The sequence below is a fragment of the Bufo gargarizans genome, chromosome 5 (assembly GCF_014858855.1).
Source record: "Bufo gargarizans isolate SCDJY-AF-19 chromosome 5, ASM1485885v1, whole genome shotgun sequence".
NCBI lineage: Eukaryota > Metazoa > Chordata > Amphibia > Anura > Bufonidae > Bufo > Bufo gargarizans.
In genome coordinates, this window is record NC_058084.1 from 480,793,243 (window position 1) to 480,816,066 (window position 22,824).

The 22,824-nt window shown below is 48.5% G+C and overlaps 1 protein-coding gene across 1 annotated transcript in view; it reads right to left on the reverse strand.

Annotated features, from left to right (window-relative positions):
• Positions 1-358: 358 nt before the first annotated feature.
• The window catches only part of CNBD2 (cyclic nucleotide binding domain containing 2), a 73,769-nt gene continuing 51,303 nt past the window's right edge, over positions 359-22,824 (reverse strand). Inside the window, exons 5-17 of the mRNA XM_044295601.1 lie at positions 21,966-22,115; positions 17,756-17,827; positions 17,513-17,676; positions 16,774-16,930; positions 15,681-15,832; positions 13,650-13,788; positions 12,967-13,078; positions 6,998-7,079; positions 6,783-6,906; positions 6,206-6,271; positions 5,641-5,801; positions 1,515-1,719; positions 359-683 (exon numbers count right to left, since the gene is read on the reverse strand). Coding sequence (XP_044151536.1) covers positions 546-683; positions 1,515-1,719; positions 5,641-5,801; positions 6,206-6,271; positions 6,783-6,906; positions 6,998-7,079; positions 12,967-13,078; positions 13,650-13,788; positions 15,681-15,832; positions 16,774-16,930; positions 17,513-17,676; positions 17,756-17,827; positions 21,966-22,115 — 1,722 coding nt within the window. The 3' untranslated portion in view covers positions 359-545. The remainder of the gene's footprint in view (positions 684-1,514; positions 1,720-5,640; positions 5,802-6,205; positions 6,272-6,782; positions 6,907-6,997; positions 7,080-12,966; positions 13,079-13,649; positions 13,789-15,680; positions 15,833-16,773; positions 16,931-17,512; positions 17,677-17,755; positions 17,828-21,965; positions 22,116-22,824) is intronic.

Sequence of the window (22,824 nt, forward strand, 5' to 3'; positions counted from 1 at the left end):
TGCTCGCGTGGGGCAGCATTCTGATTGCGTCTTAGATGGTTAACATAAGATGTCACTTATGTGCCTGCCCCTTGGCCATGCTTTACCCTCAGTAGCGTCTTTTGCTGCAACTATAATGATGGGGAAAATGTCAAATAATATAAAACAGTGTCAAGTATAACAAGAAACTTCTAGATTTTATTTTTCCAGGATTGTGGATTCGATTCGGATTTGGGGGACCCTTCTCAGGGGCATAGAGCAGGGCTGGCCAGCCTGCGGCTCTCCAGCTGTTGTAAAACTACAATTCCCACCATGCCCTGCTGTAGGCTGATAGCTGTAGGCTGTCTGGGCATGCTGGGAGTTGTACTTTTGCAACAGCTGGAGGGCCGCAGGTTGGCCAGCCCTGGAATAGATGTTGCGCTGGGTGTTTCTGCCACCTTGTGGTCAGTTGTAGAATTACTGGTCATGCCCTGTGAATGTCATTGCTCTACACAATGGAGGTGGTCGGGTTTTCATACTGTATGTCCGGAGTCTGTGCAGGACTACTGCCTAGAGCACAACCCCCATCACCACATGATTCTCTTGCCGCACAGCTTGGGGATATCTATCCCATGAATGAGGCGGACCGGTGCTTGTCCACAAGGTGAGCCGTCATTGTCTTTGCTGCATTCGGGGGTCTTCTGTTTTACTGTGGTTGTCCAGACCTGGAGATAACGAGACCCCAGAAACTGTCAACAACATAGCTGTGTTTATGCTGCGTTTTCTTCCAGCAAAGAGAAAATAAAATCACGCACTAAAACGGAGTTACATTAAAGGGGTTGTCGTTTTTTACTATTGATGATCGGGGTCCGAGTTATAATGCAGTGTGTCCCTGCCCGACATTGGCTGTAAAGTGTTGGCATAATGCTGTCTGTACAGTGGAGGTAGGGCAGGAACACACAGCATTATAAATCACTATAATGCCACGAGGTCCCGTTACAGCAGCAGAGATCAGGACTGGAAATCGCGCTTCGACACGGAGCAGGTTTCTCGCACTGAACTCGCTGTCTGAATAAAGGTGCAATCTTACTCCAGTAGGGAAGTTGTGTAGAGAACCGGGAGTAACCGCTCTAGACAAGAGTGACATGTTTAAGGATGTGCCAAATTTATCAAGGAACCTATGACATTGGGAAAATTTGGCACAAATCATGTGACTACAGACTCAATAAATCTTCCCTCCCTTTGTATTTGGATGCTGTAGGGTTAATTAGGGCTTTGATCTGCATTAGTTTTCTGCTGCTGTTTCAGATTTCCCAGCTCGCAGGGTACAGCACCCGAATCCCAGATTCCCCTGCTCCCCCGCTTCGGAAACCATGTAGGGAACATTGTGCATTAGGCCAGGGAGGGAATATTGGGGGCTGCCCTCCAGACAAATGCGCAGGTGCAGCAGCAAACTATGCATAACATGCAGTCAGAGCCTGACATTTCTAAGCGCAGTGACTATCCCACCTGCAGGGTGGCGCTGTGCAGACAGGATCCCCCCGTGCTATACAGACCTTCTCAGGCTTGGTCTTGTGGTTCCCCAGCTGCAGGACCCCCCTCTTGTCCACACTCTGGACCATTCGTGTGGCTCTGAGCTTTTCTGGACGGAGCTCCTGTCTCTGATGGGTCTTGGGGGAGGAGCCGAGATGACTGACCAAATCCGACTTGAAGATTTTCCATCGATTCTGATCCAAGAAAACTCTGCACAAGTCGTCGTCACTGGAAGGACGGATACAAGATATGGATGACTAATATACGGCTCCAGGCGTCCTGTTTATTCGCTCAGTAGGCTGTATTTTGTTTGCTTTTCAACACGGCAGCAAATTTCTACAAACCAATGCAGTATAAAGTATGGTGGAGGAACAGTGCAGCAGCCTAAGACACTGATGAGACATGAGGGCTACATTCACACAACAGTGAAAAATGCTGCGTGACAACCGTTTTCAGAGCCAATTAAAGCCTATGGGGCTTTTTACATGGATGTTTTTTTAAGTCCGTGAATAGCGGCCGTCAAAACATAGGACGTCATGTTTTCACAGCCTAAGGCCTCATGCACACAGCCGTTTTTGTGGTCCGCATCCTAGCCGCAGTTTTTGCGGCCCGGGTGTGGACCCATTCACTTCAATGGGGCCGTAAAAGATGCGGACAGCACTCCTTTTCCGTTCCACAAATTGCAGAAGGCACACGGGCAGCTTCCGTTTTTTGCGGACCGCAAAAAACAGCGCGGTCGTGTGCATGAGGCCTAACGTCCCCAATTGAATCTATAGGCCCGCTTTATTGGCCGTATAGACAGGAGTGCACCCATCGAACGTCCGTAAAAAGAGTACACTGTCCTTTCAGGGGTTAATATAAAACAAAATGCATCCACTTGAATGCGTCACATGAGGTCGCTCCTCTGCGGGCTAATATCTATACTGGGCCACAACTTGGGGGCTGTTATTACTACTGGGAGGTGCTGAGGGGGCCATTATAACTAAAAGGGGTGCATTATCCATACTGGTGGCACTATGGGGGCATTTTATATACATATATATATATATATATATATATATACACTCTAAGGGCACTGCAGGAGTTGGGGTCTATAGACGGACAGAAAATGGTTGCAAAATGGCCATGAAAAACTGACAGCGTTGTCGGGTTGTAATAATTCAATTAAGAATTATTAATTATGGTCATAAAAATAATTAACCATAAAAAAAATAAAATGTATAAGTCCGTAGTGTGAATGCAGCCCAATAGACAATGCAGTTTGACTTGAGACACTCATCATGGTTGTCCCAGAGGTATTTTTTCTTCTTAAAAACCTTATATCTTTTTATTAAGTTTTCCTTTTTCGTGTTTTTAATAGCAAACACTGCTGCAGACAGCTGTTACATTCCATGAGCTCACCGTTCTCCAGGTGTCCTCCCTGAGGATTTGGGGAATATAAAACCTCCTACAAACACTGCTCTAGAGGAAAAAATAGTTTCCTTAGTCCTAAAATATCCATCTAAGGCCTCATGCACACGGACGTTTTTTTTCACGGTCCGCAAAACGGGGTTCCGTTGGTCCGTGATCCGTGACCGTTTTTCCGTCCGTGGGTCTTCCTTGATTTTTGGAGGATCCACGGACATGAAAAAAAAGTCATTTTGGTGTCCGCCTGGCCGTGCGGAGCCAAACGGATCCGTCCTGAATTACAATGCAAGTCAATGGGGACGGATCCGTTTGATGTTGACACAATATGGTGCCATTTCAAACGGATCCGTCCCCATTGACTTTCAATGTAAAGTCTGGAGTTCTGTTATACCATCGGATTGGATTTTTCTCCAATCCGATGGTATATTTTAACTTGTAGCGTCCCCATCACCATGGGAACGCCTCTATGTTAGAATATACTGTCGGATATGAGCTACATCGTGAAACTCATTTCCGACAGTATATTCTAACACAGAGGCGTTCCCATGGTGATGGAGACACTTCAGGTTAGAATATACAAAAAAAACTGTGTACATGACTGTCCCCTGCTGCCTGGCAGGTGCTGCCAGGCAGCAGGGGGCAGACCCCCCCCCCCCCTGTTTTTAACTCATTGGTGGCCAGTGGGCCCCCCCTCCCCTGTTGTTAACTCGTTGGTGGCCAGTGTGCGCACCCCCCTCCCTCCCTCCCTCTATTGTAATAATAGCATTGGGGCCAGTGTGCGCGCCCCCCCAACCCCCCCCCCCCCCTCTCCCTCTATTGTAATAATAGCATTGGGGCCAGTGTGCGCGCCCCCCCAACCCCCCCCCCCCCTCCCTCCCTCTATTGTAATAATAGCATTGGGGCCAGTGTGCCCCCCCCCCCCCGATCACCGGTGGCAGCGGAGTAGAAGATTCATACTTACCTGGCTGCTGGCTGCTGCGATCTCTGTGTCCGGCCGGGAGCTCCTCCTACTGGTAAGTGACAGGTCTGTGCGGCGCATTGCTGTCACTTACCAGTAGGAGGAGCTCCCGGCCGGACGCAGACATCGCAGCAGCCAGCAGCCAGGTAAGTATGAAAATCTTCTACTCCGCTGCCACCGATGATCGGGGGGGGGGGGGGGGGGTGGGGGGGGTGTGCGCACACTGGCCCCAATGCTATTATTACAATAGAGGGAGGGAGGGGGGGGGGGGGTTGGGGGGGTGCGCACACTGGCCCCAATGTATTAAAACAATAGAGGGAGGGAGGGGGGGGTTGGGGGGGCGCGCGCACACTGGCCCCAATGTATTAAAACAATAGAGGGAGGGAGGGAGGGGGGTGCGCACACTGGCCACCAACGAGTTAACAACAGGGGAGGGGGGGGCCGCACAATGATATTCAAACTGGGGAGGGGGGGGGGGTCTGCCCCCTGCTGCCTGGCAGCCCTGATCTCTTACAGGGGGATATGATAGTACAATTAACCCCTTCAGGTGCCGCACTATCATATCCCCCTGTAAGAGATCGGGTGCTGCCAGGCAGCAGGGGGCAGTCTTGTACACAGTTTGTAGTGTATTCTAACTAGAAGCGTCCCATCACCATGGGAACGCTTCTGTGTTAGAATATACTGTCGGATCTGAGTTTTCACGAAGTGAAAACTCAGCTCTGAAAAAGCTTTTATGCAGACGGATCTTCGGATCCGTCTGTATGAAACTAAAACCTACGGCCACGGATCACGGACACGGATGCCAATCTTGTGTGCATCCGTGTTCTTTCACGGACCCATTGACTTGAATGGGCCCGTGAACCGTTGGCCGTGAAAAAAATAGGACAGGTCATATTTTTTTCACGGCCAGGAAACACGGCTCACGGATGCGGCTGCCAAACGGTGCATTTTCCGATTTTTCCACGGACCCATTGAAAGTCAATGGGTCCGTGAAAAAAAACGGCACAACGGCCACGGATGCACACAACGGTCGTGTGCATGAGGCCTAAGGCTTCTTTTACACTACAGTATGTCCATTTTAGTGTTTTGCGGTCCGTTTTTCACGGATCCGTTGTTCCGTTTTTTTGCTTCCGTTTCCGTTCCGTTGTTCCGTATGGCATATACAGTATACAGTAATTACATAGAAAAAATTGGGCTGGGCATAACATTTTCAATAGATGGTTCCGCAAAAAACGGAACGGATACGGAAGACATACGGATGCATTTCCGTATGTGTTCCGTTTTTTTTGCGGACCCATTGACTTGAATGGAGCCACGGACCGTGATTTGCGGCCAAATATAGGACATGTTCTATCTTTCAACGGAACGGAAAAATGGAAATACGGAAACGGAATGCATACGGAACACATTCCGTTTTTTTTGCGGAACCATTGAAATGAATGGTTCCGTATACGGACCGTATGCGGAAAGCAAAAAACGGACCGCAAAACGGAAAAAAAAACGGTAGTGTGAAAGGGGCCTAATGCAATACAGTAAAGAGGAGGAAGGGGTGCAGCTGCAGCTTCTTTCTCTGAGAAGCACATGCTGTGAGAGGGGAGAAGGAGCAGCAGTTGTCTGATTGATCAGAGAATGCAGCAAAGCTCTGACATCAAGCTCGGCAGACATGGAGAGAGAAAACCGTCACTTATAGGAACCGACAGACAAAAGGAAAATGACCCAAAATCTGCAGGCTACACCCAACATTTCTGACCACTCCACATCTGCCGGAGTAAGCTTCCACTCACCTGGGGTACTCCACCATATTCTCCTTCAGCTTCTGCAAGCTGGTGAGATCCGCCAGCTCTGAGAACTTGTCCAGTTTTATACGGATGACCTCTGCTCCCTGACTGATGATGACCATCGAGCGGTGGTCTCTCGGGGCCGATGGCAACATTAAGCGGAGACTCTGGTGGAGGAGAGCTGACCATTAGATATCAGATACGGTATCTCCTCTACCTCCACAGAGGAAATGCTGGTGCTTCTTCTGCACCAGACAGCCCTTGTAGTTGCTGTGTGGCCCTTGTACATAGGGGCTCCAGCTCAGGATGGTCTCAAGGGCAGGGTGGAGGCCCGCTTATACAGCCCCCACTTATACAGCCCTCCTTTTCTGCAAGGGATGTCTTAGGTGTGGCTGTGTTTTGGTTGTCTAAACCTGCACCAGGAGGGGCCCCATGTTGATTTTCTGTTTGGGGCCCACACTCCTGTGCTTTCATATACTGTACATTATATTTCATGCATTTACGTTTTTCTTTGTGGGCCTGTGAGATCAATAATTGCCTGGTCTGGGAATATGAGGTGTGGTCCATGCACCTGATCATGCGGCAGTCGTCCCTCCTTCTCGAAGCAGCTCTCGATGAAATCCACATCCACGCCTCTCTGTAACATAAAGAACCTCATGGTTTGGTTTAGATTCATCCTGAAAATTCTACTGAAGCAGATATAAGGACCACTAATGGCCCCTGGGGCCACACTGGGATCGGGTGATTTATCTTGTATAAAGGCCCGCTGAACTGTACAGACATACTGTCCACATAAGACGTCGATCTGGTACAATGGCTGCCATGAACTGGTCTATGTTAGCAGACTGGCCAATAGGAACTGGGCCCTCTTGTACACTGGGCTGGTTCTGAGTATCTCCATCTTGGTGCAATGCCCACCAGGAACCAGCTGCATATGGGCCACTGGCATCAAGGGAGGGTATTCCTAACCAGAAATGGTCAATTACTTCATACTTCTCTTATGTCCAGTGCCGAATGATGACAATCCTGAAAACTGGGACTGGTTTGGAAGTCCTGTGGATATAGATGGGACTGACCGCACCTGGTGTAGCCTCCCCTGATTATTATACATGTCACCCATAATAAACCATATTATTGTATCATCTCACAAAGTAGTGGCCGGGCTGCAGGGAGTCTATCCTCAGGTAGACAGCAGCCATGAAGTCATCAGGTAGCGCCTCCAGATTTCCTGGCAGGTCGTCTTGAGAAGCCAGATCCTCCATGGTGAGGGTCCTATAGACAAGCATAGAGAAGGACACCTGAGGGGATCCCATCATATATGTGGTAATATCAGAGGGTATGTGGTAAGTCTCCCCACCCTCACCTCCTTCCATTACTAGTATCTGAAGGGTCGCTGCCTCCTGGTGATGGGATTCCATGAGCTCGCTGTTCTCCAGGTGTCCTCCCTGAGGATGAGGATATGCGTGATACATAATAAATAATGCATGTGACCCTGTAGTACATGACAAATGTGGAGCCTACATATTGCAGGGATGCTACTGAGGGTGTCTGATAGCGATAACATCATCACAAAGGAGTAGGGTGGCCACCTGGCTGGTATTTTGTTCGGACCAGTATTTATTTTTTTTTACCAGCCCATTGAAATACTAGTATTTTCTCTGCACCACTTAGGAGTCCCTGCTCTGACTCCAAATATGGCTTAGGAGTCCCTGCTCTGACTGTATATATGGCTTAGGAGTCCCTGCTCTGACTCTGTATATGGCTTAGGAATCCCTGCTCTGACTCCATATATGGCTTAGGAATCCCTGCTCTTACTCCATATATGGCTTAGGAGTCCCTGCTCTGACTCCATATATGGCTTAGGAGTCCTTGCTCTGACTCCATATATGGCTTAGGAGTCCCTGCTGTGACTCTGTATATGGCTTAGGAGTCCCTGCTCTGACTCCTAAGCCATATACGGAGTCCTTGCTCTGACTCCATATATGGCTTAAAAGTCCCTGCTCTGACTCCATATATGGCTTAGGAGTCCTTGCTCTGACTCCATATATGGCTTAGGAGTCCCTGCTCTGACTCCATATATGGCTTAGGAGTCCTTGCTCTGACTCCATATATGGTTTAGGAGTCCCTGCTCTGACTCCATATATGGCTTAGGAGTCCCTGCTCTGACTCTGCATATGGCTTAGGAGTCCCTGCTCTGACTCCGTATATGGCTTAGGAGTCCCTGCTCTGACTCCGTATATGGCTTATGAGTCCCTGCTCTGACTCCGTATATGGCTTAGGAGTCCCTGCTCTGACTCCATATATGGCTTAGGAGTCCCTGCTCTGACTCTGTATATGGCTTAGGAGTCCCTGCTCTGACTCTGTATATGGCTTAGGAGTCCCTGCTCTGACTCCATATATGGCTTAGGAGTCCCTGCTCTGACATCATATATGGCTTAGGAGTCCCTGCTCTGACTCCGTATATGGCTTAGGAGTCCCTGCTCTGACTCCGTATATGGCTTAGGAATCCCTGCTCTGACTCCATATATGGCTTAGGAGTCCCTGCTCTGACTCCGTATATGGCTTATGAGTCCCTGCTCTGACTCCATATATGGGTTAGGAGTCCCTGCTCTGACTCCGTATATGGCTTAGGAGTCCCAGCTCTGACTCCATATATGGCTTAGGAGTCTTTGCTCTGACTCCATATATGGCTTAGGAGTCCCTGCTCTGACTCCATATATGGCTTAGGAGTCCCTGCTCTGACTCCATATATGGCTTAGAAGTCCCTGCTCTGACTCCGTATATGGCTTAGGAGTCCCTGCTCTGACTCTGCATATGGTTTAGGAGTCCCTGCTCTGACTCCATATATGGCTTAGGAGTCCCTGCTCTGACTCCGTATATGGCTTATGAGTCCCTGCTCCGACTCCATATATGGCTTAGGAGTCTCTGCTCTGACTCCGTATATGGCTTATGAGTCCCTGCTCTGACTCCATATATGGCTTAGGAGTCCCTGCTCTGACTCCATATATGGCTTAGGAGTCCCTGCTCTGACTCCATATATGGCTTAGGAGTCCCTGCTCTGACTCTGCATATATGGCTTAGGAGTCTCTGCTCTGACTCTGTATATGGCTTAGGAGTCCCTGCTCTGACTCCATATATGGCTTAGGAGTCCCTGCTCTGACTCCATATATGGCTTAGGAGTCCCTGCTCTGACTCCATATATGGCTTAGGAGTCCCTGCTCTGACTCTGCATATATGGCTTAGGAGTCTCTGCTCTGACTCCGTATATGGCTTAGGAGTCCCTGCTCTGACTCCATATATGGCTTAGGAGTCCTTGCTCTGACTCCGTATATGGCTTATGAGTCCCTGCTCTGACTCCATATATGGCTTAGGAGTCCCTGCTCTGACTCCATATATGGCTTAGGAGTCCCTGCTCTGACTCCATAGATGGCTTAGGAGTCCCTGCTCTGACTCCGTATATGGCTTATGAGTCCCAGCTCTGACTCCATATATGGCTTAGGAGTCCCTGCTCTGACTCTGTATATGGCTTAGGAGTCCCTGCTCTGACTCCATATATGGCTTAGGAGTCCCTGCTCTGACTCCATATATGGCTTAGGAGTCCCTGCTCTGACTCTGCATATATGGCTTAGGAGTCTCTGCTCTGACTCTGTATATGGCTTAGGAGTCCCTGCTCTGACTCCATATATGGCTTAGGAGTCCCTGCTCTGACTCCATATATGGCTTAGGAGTCCCTGCTCTGACTCCATATATGGCTTAGGAGTCCCTGCTCTGACTCTGCATATATGGCTTAGGAGTCTCTGCTCTGACTCTGTATATGGCTTAGGAGTCCCTGCTCTGACTCCATATATGGCTTAGGAGTCCCTGCTCTGACTCCGTATATGGCTTAGGAGTCCCTGCTCTGACTCCGTATATGGCTTATGAGTCCCTGCTCTGACTCCATATATGGCTTAGGAGTCCCTGCTCTGACTCCATATATGGCTTAGGAGTCCCTGCTCTGACTCTGCATATATGGCTTAGGAGTCTCTGCTCTGACTCTGTATATGGCTTAGGAGTCCCTGCTCTGACTCCATATATGGCTTAGGAGTCCCTGCTCTGACTCCATATATGGCTTAGGAGTCCCTGCTCTGACTACCCATTCCTCAATGGGATTTATCAGTAGTTCTCAGGGGGTTAGCATCTCCCCCCTTTGAGCCTTTGGAGGAGGTAGATTTCAAGTTCGTCACATGGAAACTTGTTTTTCTCCTTGCAGTGACTTCGGCCAAGAGGGTCTCTGAGCTTCAAGCTCTCTCAGCATACGAGCCCTATACCATTTTTTTGTAAGACCGGGTCCTTCTAAGATTTCTCCCGTACTTTAGGCCTAAGGTTCCTTCGTTACAGAATATCAACTCCCCGTTCTCTCTACACCTCCTCTGGGGAACCTGTTGGACATCCTCTGGACATCTCGAGATGCCTCCAGATCTATGTGGATAGATCAAAGGAATTCAGGAGAGATGAAAATCTTCTAATCCTGTTTGCTGGTAAATTTAAAGGCTGTAAGGCATCTCTGCCGTCCATCAGTCGGTGGATTAAGGAGGCTATTAGGGAATCCTTTGTTTCCTAATCTCTACCAGGGCCGTAGCTACTTCTTTTGCCGAGAGGAGTCTTCTTCCGCTCGACATGATTTGCAAGTCTGCCTCCTGGAGCTCTGAATCAACATTCATCTCCCATTATAGACTGGATGCCAGATTAGCTGAGTACTCGGCCTTTGGGCAGACTATACTTGGTTCTGCCAGGCATGAAGGCCCTCCCTGGGGGTTCTTCTTGCTATCTCCCCATCTGTGCTGCTGGTAGGACGTAAGGGAATCGTTAATTTCTAACGATAATTAGTTTTCCTTTAGTCCTAACAGCAGCACACAAATATCCCTCCCTAGTAAGGCTAGTTTTTTTCTTGCTATAACGCAGTGGGCTGGAGGTGACTCCCTCCTTTATAGGGGAGGCTTAAGTGTTTCATTAAGTTTATTACTTGGGCTCATAAAAAATTCCACCGGTCCTACCAGTCCAAGGGGGTGGTTAACCCCATCTGTGCTGCTGTTAGGACTAAGGGAAAACAAATTATAGTTAGAAATTAACGATTTCCATCTCCGACATTGGGGGGATGTCACTAGGATATGCCCCCAATGTCTGACAGGTGTGGGTCCTGCATCTATACTTAGAACGAAGCCTGAAGGCGCACTGCACATAGGAATGAACGGAGGATGGCTGCGCATGCGCCCTCTGGCACTTAGCAGGCTCCTTTCTAAGTAAGGGTGAGGGACCCACACCTATCAGAAATTGGGGACATATACTAGTGATATGGCCTCAATGTCCGAGATGGGAATAACCCTTTAAGTTATGAGCTGTTGTAGTCCAACTGATTCTACAGATGTGTCTCACATCACCCCCTTCCCTCTCATCATCCGCACTCACATCAACCCTTCCCGCTCATCCTGTGCACTCACATCACCTCCTTTCCGCTCATCATCCGCACTCACATCATCTCCTTCCCGCTCATCATCCGCACTCACATCATCTCCTTCCCGCTCATCATCCGCACTCACATCATCTCCTTCCCGCTCATCATCTGCACTTGTAGTGTCCCACTAGGTATGGGTGGGCACTACACAAGGGTCAATTGGTGTGCGAGTTGCTCCTACTCACAAGGAACAGAAATGTTATATTTAATTGTGCATTTAATGTAAGTTCTAATGTGTTTTTCTATGCAATGTACCCCTGTATGATGCAATAGCAGGCCTAGTTGGGTGTAGTCAGACATCCCAGACACTAGAGGGAGATAGGGAGCCCCTAGTATAAATGTCCAGGCCCAGACAGGGAGAGGCAGTGCAGAGTCAGGAGTCTGAGAAGACAGAGGCTAGTAAGCCTGCTCCTGACATGCAGCTTGATAGCCCTGGCTGCTAGTGATGTCCAGGAGGCTAGTGAAGAGATCCAGCCTGCCTGAGAACAAGAGAGCCTTAGTTAGCTCTGAAGACACCCCAGTTGTAGGACCCAACCTCCTGGGAGAAACCCACAGTTAATCAACAGCCACGTGAGAAAGTTCCAGGGAAAGATAAGTAACCCTGATGGGCAGATGCAAATAGAAAGGAAAGCAAGGATTTAATTAATACCAGAGGAGGAGATAGTTACCAAGGATTTAAGCCACCCTTTAGGCATTCGGGCCTTGGGAGATAAAGCCAGAGCAGGAGTTCTAGCAAGGACAGTGTACATTGATTCTGAGTAAAGGTACAACCTGCTTCTGAGTTGCTTGTGAATTTACCCTCTGCGTATCTTGCATAATTCATACCTGCCGTTTTGTGAATAAGCCTACTTGTGGAACGTTGATTGAAAGACTGTGTGACCACCTCCTGTACAAAGTTGAACTGTTCAGTAAAAGTAACGTTTGGTTCACTATTCTACCTGTGTACCTCAATCATTCCAACTATCAACCGGCGTGCCACCGTCCAAAGGCACTGGCGTCACGAATCCAACAGGGACCTTGCCCCAGGCACTCAAAATACCTGTAACATCCAGGGCACCTCATCCACCATCAGGCCTGGTCTCTATATACAGAGTGTGCCCCAGAGGAACCGTGTCTACCTCTCCTTCACTGCCACGCGCCTGCCCAGGGTTCTCCAATACAGTGAGTAACCCTCGATTGCCCATAACCGTGACCTCACTTCGCTATACCCTGCAGGTCTGGCGTGTTGCACACTCACATCATCTCCTTCCCGCTCATCCTGTGCACTCACATCACCTCCTCCACCCTCATCATCCGCACTCACATCATCTCCTTCCCGCTCATCCTGTGCACTCACATCACCTCCTCCACCCTCATCATCCGCACTCACATCATCTCCTTCCCGCTCATCCTGTGCACTCACATCACCTCCTCCACCCTCATCATCCGCACTCACATCATCTCCTTCCCGCTCATCCTGTGCACTCACATCACCTCCTCCACCCTCATCATCGCACTCACAGTATTGTTGGACCAGATTACCTCAGGGAGGTGCTACATCTCCCTCAGAGTTTTCTGAGGCAATGGCAAAGGTGTTACTTTCCTGGCATCCAGAAGAAGAAAGTACTCATCATCCGCACTCACATCACCTCCTTCACCCTCATCATCCGCACTCACAACACCTCCTTCACCCTCATCATCCGCACTCACATCACCTCCTTCACCCTCATCATTCGCACTCACATCACCTCCTTCACCCTCATCATCCGCACTCACATCACCTCCTTCACCCTCATCATCCGCACTCACATCACCTCCTTCACCCTCATCATCCGCACTCACATCTCCCACTTTCTTCTCACCGTTGTAGCTGAGGTGGGTGGATTTTCCCAGCAGAGGTTGGTGATGTTTGATCCACTTGTGGAATGATGGACACTGAGTGAGATCCACCAGACGCAGGACTTCACAGCGACCCTAAATGGAGTATAGAGTAATATAGTGATCTGGTGATCCCGTCATTTAGTGAAATGGTAATCTGCAGATGAGTAATATAGTGATCTGCTCATCTAGTAATATAGCAATCTGATGTTATCTAGTAACACAGCAGAAGGAATGATATAATATTCAGTGAGGATCGGTTCACACAGGGATCTACAGAAGTGGATTACAAAATCAGAATTGATTCTAATTAAAAGATTGCATTGAAGTCAGTAAAAATCCCAGCAGAGCTTCAGAAAACAGGCAGGATCCCGTGGGATCTGTATATAAGGCACATTCTTAGGGCGTTGTGTGGAAAGTTGCAGCAAGTTACTACAGTGATCAAAATGCAAAGGTGCAACGGGGGCTCAAAGTGAGTGATCCACTATGATTTAGGGATCTATTGGGTTATTTATTTAGTAACATAGTGATCTGCTGGTAGATTCCACATAGTGTCACAAACTCTGTATCTGGAGGTGTTTGCATCAGTCATCACCACCGGGGCTCGGGATCTGCTCAACAGATCCCATGTACACCATGGAGTCACTGGCTCCAGCCTTGGAATTACCTTTGTGATGAAGATGATGTTTTTGCTCTCGTGGGTGTCGGTCACCATGACTTGGCTGTGGTGACATTCTTCTGTCTTGCAGTGGTCGGCCAGCATCTCCAAGGTCTCATCCGACCAAGTGGAGAAAAGATCCAGTGATCTAGAAGACATTTCATGACTATGGATGACATCTACCGGATACAGCTTGTTTGTATGATGACATATGGCCATCGCTTCCTTCAGGTTCCCTTATTTCCTTCCACATTTTAAAACATACAGCTAGATAGAGACAAGGATGATGGGAGTGATACACTGCGCGTGAGATATAAAGGGTAGATTGGGAGCTCCTGGGGTCGGGGATGATGGGAATGACGTCATTTGTGCTGTCACAATATATATAAAACAAAAACAAAAAAAACTTTCATTTTTTTTTGTAGGTTGAGCATTTACACTTAGGTGGAGCGACCGCACTTTACAGGTAGAGGGACCGCACTTTACGAGTGGAGCGACCGCACTTTACAGGTACAGGGACCGCACTTTACAGGTAGAGCGACCGCACTTTACAGGTAGAGCGACCGCACTTTACAGGTGGAGCGACCGCACTTTACGAGTGGAGCGACCGCACTTTACAGGTACAGGGACCGCACTTTACAGGTAGAGCGACCGCACTTTACAGGTAGAGTGAACGCACTTTACAGGCGGAGCGAAAACACTTTACAGGTGGAGTGATCGCACTTTACGAGTGGAGCGACCGCACTTTACAGGTGGAGCGACCGCACTTTACAGGTGGAGCGACCGCACTTTACAGGCGGAGCGACCGCACTTTACAGGTAGAGAGACCGCACTTTACAGGCGGAGCGACCGCACTTTACAGGTGGAGCGACCGCACTTTACGAGTGGAGCGACCGCACTTTACAGGCGGAGCGAAAACACTTTACAGGTGGAGTGATCGCACTTTACAGGTAGAGGGACCGCACTTTACAGGTAGAGGGACCGCACTTTACAGGTGGAGCGACCGCACTTTACAGGTGGAGCGACCGCACTTTACAGGTGGAGCAACCGCACTTTACAGGTGGAGCAACCGCACTTTACAGGTGGAGCGACCGCACTTTACAGGTGGAGCGACCGCACTTTACAGGTAGAGGGACCGCACTATACAGGTAGAGGGACCGCACTTTACAGGCGGAGCGACCGCACTTTACAGGCAGAGCGACCGCACTTTACAGGTAGAGCGACCGCACTTTACAGGTAGAGCGACCGCACTTTACAGGTAGAGGGACCGCACTTTACAGGTAGAGGGACCGCACTTTACAGGTAGAGGGACCGCACTTTACAGGTAGAGGGACTGCACTTTACAGGTAGAGGGACCGCACTTTACAGGTGGAGGGACCGCACTTTACAGGCGGAGCGACTGCACTTTACAGGTAGAGCGACCACACTTTACAGGTAGAGCGACCGCACTTTACAGGTAGAGGGACCGCACTTTACAGGTAGAGGGACCGCACTTTACAGGTGGAGGGACCGCACTTTACAGGCGGAGCGACCGCACTTTACAGGTAGAGCGACCACACTTTACAGGTGGAGCGACCGCACTTTACAGGCGGAGCGACCGCACTTTAAAGGTAGAGAGACCGCACTTTACAGGCGGAGCGACCGCACTTTACATGAGGAGTGATCGCTCTTTACATGTAGTGATCGCTCTTTACATGTAGTAATTGCTCTTTACATGTGGAGCAACCGCACTTTAAAGGCGGAGCGACCGCACTTTACAGGAGGAGTAATCGCTCTTTACAGGAGGAGTAATCGCTCTTTACATGTAGTAACCGCACTTTACAGGTAGAGAGACCGCACTTTACAGGTGGAGCGACCGCACTTTACAGGAGGAGTGATCGCTCTTTACAGGAGGAGTAATCGCTCTTTACATGTGGAGCAACCGCACTTTACAGGGGGAGCGACCGCACTTTACAGGCGGAGCGACCGCACTTTACAGGAGGAGCGACCGCACTTTACAGGAGGAGTGATCGCTCTTTACAATCTACAAATCCCTATTACCTGAAGAACTGGACTCGATACTGCAGCTCTTTCTGGAGCTCCTGGTCCAGTTTATTCTGGAAGAACTCCACCCGATCCACCACCAGGAACTCTGTCTCCTCCATACAGATGACCGTAGCATTTCTCCTCACACCTTTCAGTAACGCCACGTCCTGTACAATGAGGAGAAGACATTGTGCTGCATGAGGAAGATGTCGGTGCCCAGCCTGGTGGGGCAAACAGCCCCTTTGGTTACCCCTCCTGACTCCTCAGGATAGGACTGATTTCTGCAAAGCAGCGATGGTTGTCCTTCTGCCACAGCGGATGTTACCTCAAGGACTGGAGCATTAGGCCAATGATCTCCAATGTCTGGATCCCCAGCTGCTGCAAAACTACAACTCCCAGCAGATTTACAACAGCTCTAGAGCCACAAGTTGGAGATTTTCCTTTTTTTAAGCCCGAGAAGCATGCTTTCTACACCCGTGCAACAAAATTGCGCAGCATGCCACACAAAAAAAGTGCACCCAGACCCTCTCCGTAAGAGAAGGCCCCCCCCCATAAACTTTCCCAGTCCCTCCGGGTTAGAAGGCTCCTGAAAGGGACAGAGACAAAATAGGTAACTCCCAGCCGAAGCCGGGAGTACACCCAGGCAACCATCAGCCGAAGCCAAGGGTACGCCGCGTCTGTGGCTCCGGTCTTCAACCTAGGCACCACCCCAGGTGTAGCACGGAGCCTTAACAACTAGGCTGGACTCTCCCCGATGACCTTCTATAGATGAGAACACTGCAAGTCAGTGCCTAAAGGAGGACAACCCCTGACTGTATGCCCTATAGGATACAGAGACACGATAGACCCCCCCCCCCCTTAATTATCAGGCAGGGAGCAGTTCTCACTCTGCAACCATCTGCGGCGTGACCAATCATGGACTTCCACGACCACCACCAATATTCTCCTGACTGTCGGAGGTTAAAGCTGCTGGATCCTGCTCTGTGCTGCTATCTCGGGTCCAGGAGGAAGAAATTGGTCTCACCACAGGGTTGGCTCAATACCTATAGATGGCGCTATAGGGGCAGTGTTCTAGGCCCACAGGAGAACAGGAAGCCAGAATACCCACCCCGAAACTGGCCCCTTTGTGCAGCAGGATGGGTTCTGGGTCCAGGAGGGCACTGCTGCCATCCTCATCTTGTGTCACAGCGATGACTCCTGAGAAGACAAAGTAGAAGCTGTCGCCCCGATGCCCCTTCCTCACAATGACCCGTCCACGCCCGAACCTGTGGGAGACACATAAATCTAGAACATACTTCTGTGCCCCGTGCGCTATGAACAGTTCCTTTAAATTAGGTATCGGGTGGTTAGGGTCCCACAAGACTTTGTGTATCAACTCTGTGCCATTTTCAATATCTCTGCTTGCTTTCCTGCACTGATACAATGTAACAAGAGCAGGAGAAGTGCACAGCTCACAAAGAATAGTCTAGAACAGTGATGGCGAACCTATGGCACGGGTGCCAGAGGCGGCACTCAGAGCCCTCTCTGTGGGCACCCGCACCCTGGAAAAAGTCTGTGGTGTACCAATATACTCTGGACTTTACCAGCCATTCATCAGCGCGGGGCGCGCTATGAACAGCACGGACAGCACCTTGAATGTAGGCAGGTCATTATACTTAAATGATAAAGTAGATGGAAAATATACTATACTGGACTGGAGTATTCAGGATACATTGCCGTGTTGGCACTTTGCGATAAATAAGTGGGTTTTGGGCTGCAGTTTGGGCACCCGGTCTCGAACAGGTTCGCCATCACTGCTCTAGAACATCTGGTCAGTGTGTATGTCGCCCTCTACGCCCCACACAGACCTCCTGTAATAGACGACCCTGGCCAGCATGTACTGCATCTGGGTGCTGTATCTCCGGAAGCTCAGGATCCCCATCATCATACTGCGGATGAAGCGGATGTCATGCTCCGAGCGATCCTCCGGCCTCTGCAGCGCCACCGCTATCGCCTTCTCAGGAAACGTGAACTGCAAGAATGACCAGAGGCCCTGAGTGAAGAATGCCCTGAACCCCACACTGCCCCCTGCTGGATGGCACACGCCTCACCTCATACTGAGTCCTGAAGAACGTCACATCGAAGGCCAGCTCCAGAGTCTCCTTCTTCTTCTTCTCCTCCTCCTAGGAAGATGATGTACAAACATGAGGTTCATCACTGTAGCTACAGGATACCGGATAACACACATATATAATGTATATACCAGATAGCACCCATATATATACTGTATATACCGCATAACACACATATATATACTGTATATACCGCATAACACACATATATAATGTATATACCGCATAACACACACATATATATACTGTATATACCGCATAACACACATATATATACTGTATATACCGCATAACACACATATATACTGTATATACCGCATAACACACATATATAATGTATATACCGCATAACACACATATATATATATATATATATATATATATACTGTATATACCAGATAACACCCATATATAATGTATATACCAGATAACACCCATACATGTGTGTGTTATATGGTATATACAGTATATATATATATATGTGTGTGTTATCCGGTATATACAGTATATACAGGTCCTTCTCAAAAAATTAGCATATTGTGATAAAGTTCATTATTTTCTGTAATGTACTGATAAACATTAGACTTTCATATATTTTAGATTCATTACACACAACTGAAGTAGCTCAAGCCTTTTATTGTTTTAATATTGATGATTTTGGCTACAGCTCATGAAAACCCAAATTCCTATCTAAAAAAATTAGCATATCATGAAAAGGTTCTCTAAACGAGCTATTAACCTAATCATCTGAATCAACTAATTAACTCGAAACACCTGCAAAAGATTCCTGAGGCTTTTACAAACTCCCAGCCTGGTTCATTACTCCAAACCGCAATCATGGGTAAGACTGCCGACCTGACTGCTGTCCAGAAGGCCATCATTGACACCCTCAAGCACGAGGGTAAGACACAGAAAGACATGTCTGAAGGAATAGGCTGTTCCCAGAGCGCTGTATCAAGGCCCCTCAGTGGGAAGTCTGTGGGAAGGAAAAAGTGTGGCAGAAAACGCTGCACAACGAGAAGAGGTGACCGGACCCTGAGGAAGATTGTGGAGAAGGACCGATTCCAGACCTTGGGGGACCTGCGGAAGCAGTGGACTGAGTCTGGAGTAGAAACATCCAGAGCCCCCGTGTACAGGCGTGTGCAGGAAATGGGCTACAGGTGCCGCATTCCCCAGGAACAGCGGCAGAAGCGCCTGACCTGGGCTACAGAGAAGCAGCACTGGACTGTTGCATGTCATTCGGAAATCAAGGTGCCAGAGTCTGGAGGAAGACTGGGGAGAGGGAAATGCCAAAATGCCTGAAGTCCAGGGTCAAGTCCCCACAGTCAGTGATGGTCTGGGGGCCATGTCAGCTGCTGGTGTTGGTCCACTGTGTTTTATCAAGGGCAGGGGCAATGCAGCCGCTATCAGGAGATTGTGGAGCACTTCATGCTTCCATCTGCTGAAAAGCTTTATGGAGATGAAGATGTCATTTTTCAGCACGACCTGGCACCTGCTCACAGCGCCAACACCACTGGTAACTGGTTTACTGACCATGGTATTACTGGGCTCAATTGGCCTGCCAACTCTCCTGACCTGAACCCCATAGAGAATCTGTGGGATATTGGGAAGAGAAAGTTGAGAGACGCAAGACCCAACACTCTGGATGAGCTTAAGGCCGCTATCGCAGCATCCTGGGCCTCCATAACACCTCAGCAGTGCCACAGGCTGATTGCCTCCATGCCACGCCGCATTGAAGCATCCTGGGCCTCCATAACACCTCAGCAGTGCCACAGGCTGATTGCCTCCATGCCACGCCGCATTGAAGCATCCTGGGCCTCCATAACACCTCAGCAGTGCCACAGACTGATTGCCTCCATGCCACGCCGCAGTGAAGCATCCTGGGCCTCCATAACACCTCAGCAGTGCCACAGGCTGATTGCCTCCATGCCACGCCGCATTGAAGCCTCCTGGGCCTCCATAACACCTCAGCAGTGCCACAGGCTGATTGCCTCCATGCCACGCTGCAGTGAAGCCTCCTGGGCCTCCATAACCCCTCAGCAGTGCCACAGGCGGATTGTCTCCATGCCACGCCGCATTGAAGCAGTCATTTCTGCAAAAGGATTCCCGACCAAGTATTGAGTGCAGAACTGAACATAATTATTTGAAGGTTGACTTTTTTTGTATTAAAAACACTTTTCTTTTATTGGTCGGATGAAATATGCTAATTTTTGGAGATAGGAAATTTGGGTTTTCATGAGCTGTGGCCAAAATCATCAATATTAAAACAATAAAAGGCTTGAACTACTTCAGTTGTGTGTAATGAATCTAAAATATATGAAAGTCTAATGTTTATCAGAACATTACAGAAAATAATGAACTTTATCACAATATGCTAATTTTTTTAGAAGGACCTGTATATGTGTGTTATGCGGTATATACAGTATATATATAATGTATATACCAGATAACACACATATATATACTGTATACGAAATAACACACATATATATACTGTATATACCGGATAACACACATATACAGTACAGACCAAAAGTTTGGACGCACCTTCTCATTCAAAGAGTTTTCTTTATTTTCATGACTATGAAAATTGTAGATTCACACTGAAGGCATCAAAACTATGAATTAACACATGTGGAATTATATACATAACAAAAAAGTGTGAAACAACTGAAAATATGTCATATTCTAGGTTCTTCAAAGTAGCCACCTTTTGCTTTGATTACTGCTTTGCACACTCTTGGCATTCTCTTGATGAGCTTCAAGAGGTTGTCACCTGAAATGGTCTTCACTTCACAGGTGTGCCCTGTCAGGTTTAATAAGTGGGATTTCTTGCCCTATAAATGGGGTTGGGACCATCAGTTGCGTTGTGGAGAAGTCAGGTGGATACACAGCTGATAGTCCTACTGAATAGACTGTTAGAATTTGTACTATGGCAAGAAAGAAAAAATTTGAAAGTGTCCCCAAGTGCAGTCACAAAAACCATCAAGCGCTACAAAGAAACTGGCTCACATGCGGACCGCCCCAGGAAAGGAAGACCAAGAGTCGCCTCTGCTGCGGAGGATAAGTTCATCCGAGTCACCAGCCTCAGGAATCGCAGGTTAACAGCAGCTCAGATTAGAGACCAGGTCAATGCCACCCAGAGTTCTAGCAGCAGACACATCTCTAGAACAACTGTTAAGAGGAGACTGTGTGAATCAGGCCTTCATGGTAGAAGATCTGCTAGGAAACCACTGCTAAGGACAGGCAACAAGCAGAAGGGACTTGTTTGGGCTAAAGAACACAAGGAATGGACATTAGACCAGTGGAGATCTGTGCCTCGGTCTGATGAGTCCAAATTTGAGATCTTTGGTTCCAATCACCGTGTCTTTGTGTGACGCAGAAAAGGTGAACGGATGGACTCTACATGCCTGGTTCCCACCGTGAAGCATGGAGGAGGAGGTGTGATGGTGTGGGGGTGCTTTGCTGGTGACACTGTTGGGGATTTATTCCATGAACCAGCATGGCTACCACAGCATCTAGCGGCGGCATGCTATTCCATCCGGTTTGCGTTTAGTTGGACCATCATTTATTTTCAACAGGACAATGACCCCAAACACACCTCCAGGCTGTGTAAGGGCTATTTGACCATGAAGGAGAGTGATGGGGTGCTGCGCCAGATGACCTGGCCTCCACAGTCACCGGGCCTGAACCCAATCGAGATGGTTTGGGGTGAGCTGGACCGCAGAGTGAAGGCAAAAGGGCCAACAAGTGCTAAGCATCTCTGGGAACTCCTTCAAGACTGTTGGAAGACCATTTCAGGTGACTACCTCTTGAAGCTCATCCAGAGAATGCCAAGAGTGTGCAAAGCAGTAATCAAAGCAAAAGGTGGCTACTTTGAAGAACCTAGAATATTACATATTTTCAGTTGTTTCACACTTGTTTGTTATGTATATAATTCCACATGTGTTACTTCATAGTTTTGATGCCTTCAGTGTGAATCTACAATTGTCATAGTCATGAAAATAAAGAAAACTCTTTGAATGAGAAGGTGCGTCCAAACTTTTGGTCGGTACTGTACATATACTGTATATACCAAATATCACACACACATATATATATACTGGATAACACACATATATACACTGGATGCGTATACCATATATACAGCAGAAGCACATTCTGGTCTTTTCCAGTATTTCGTACTGACCTGACTCTCATAATCGCTCTCCTGAGATGGAAATCCGGACACCCCCACATCCCCCCAGAACGACGATCCTCTCGCCTCCTCCGCGTTCTGGATGAAGCGTCTGATGGCGGCTTGTAAGAGAGTCACCCGCTGCACCAGCCGCAGTAAAGTCTGCAGAGAAATCCATCAACAGTACATGATGGGGAGTGTAGTGCTGTGTGCTTCTGTGAGACAGTATCGCACAGGATAGGATTAGATACACAGCTCAGCAGACAGTATCACACAGGATAGGATTAGATACACAGCTCAGCAGACAGTATCACACAGGATAGGATTAGATACACAGCTCAGCAGACAGTATCACACAGGATAGGATTAGATACACGGCTCAGCAGGCAGTATCACACAGGATAGGATTAGATACACGGCTCAGCAGGCAGTATCACACAGGATAGGATTAGATACACAGCTCAGCAGACAGTATCACACAGGATAGGATTAGATACACAGCTCAGCAGGCAGTATCACACAGGATAGGATTAGATACACAGCTCAGCAGACTGTATCACACAGGATAGGATTAGATACACAGCTCAGCAGACAGTATCGCACAGGATAGGATTAGATACACAGCTCAGCAGACAGTATCACACAGGATAGGATTAGATACACAGCTCAGCAGACAGTATCACACAGGATAGGATTAGATACACAGCTCAGCAGACAGTATCACACAGGATAGGATTAGATACACAGCTCAGCAGGCAGTATCACACAGGATAGGATTAGATACACAGCTCAGCAGACTGTATCACACAGGATAGGATTAGATACACAGCTCAGCAGACAGTATCGCACAGGATAGGATTAGATACACAGC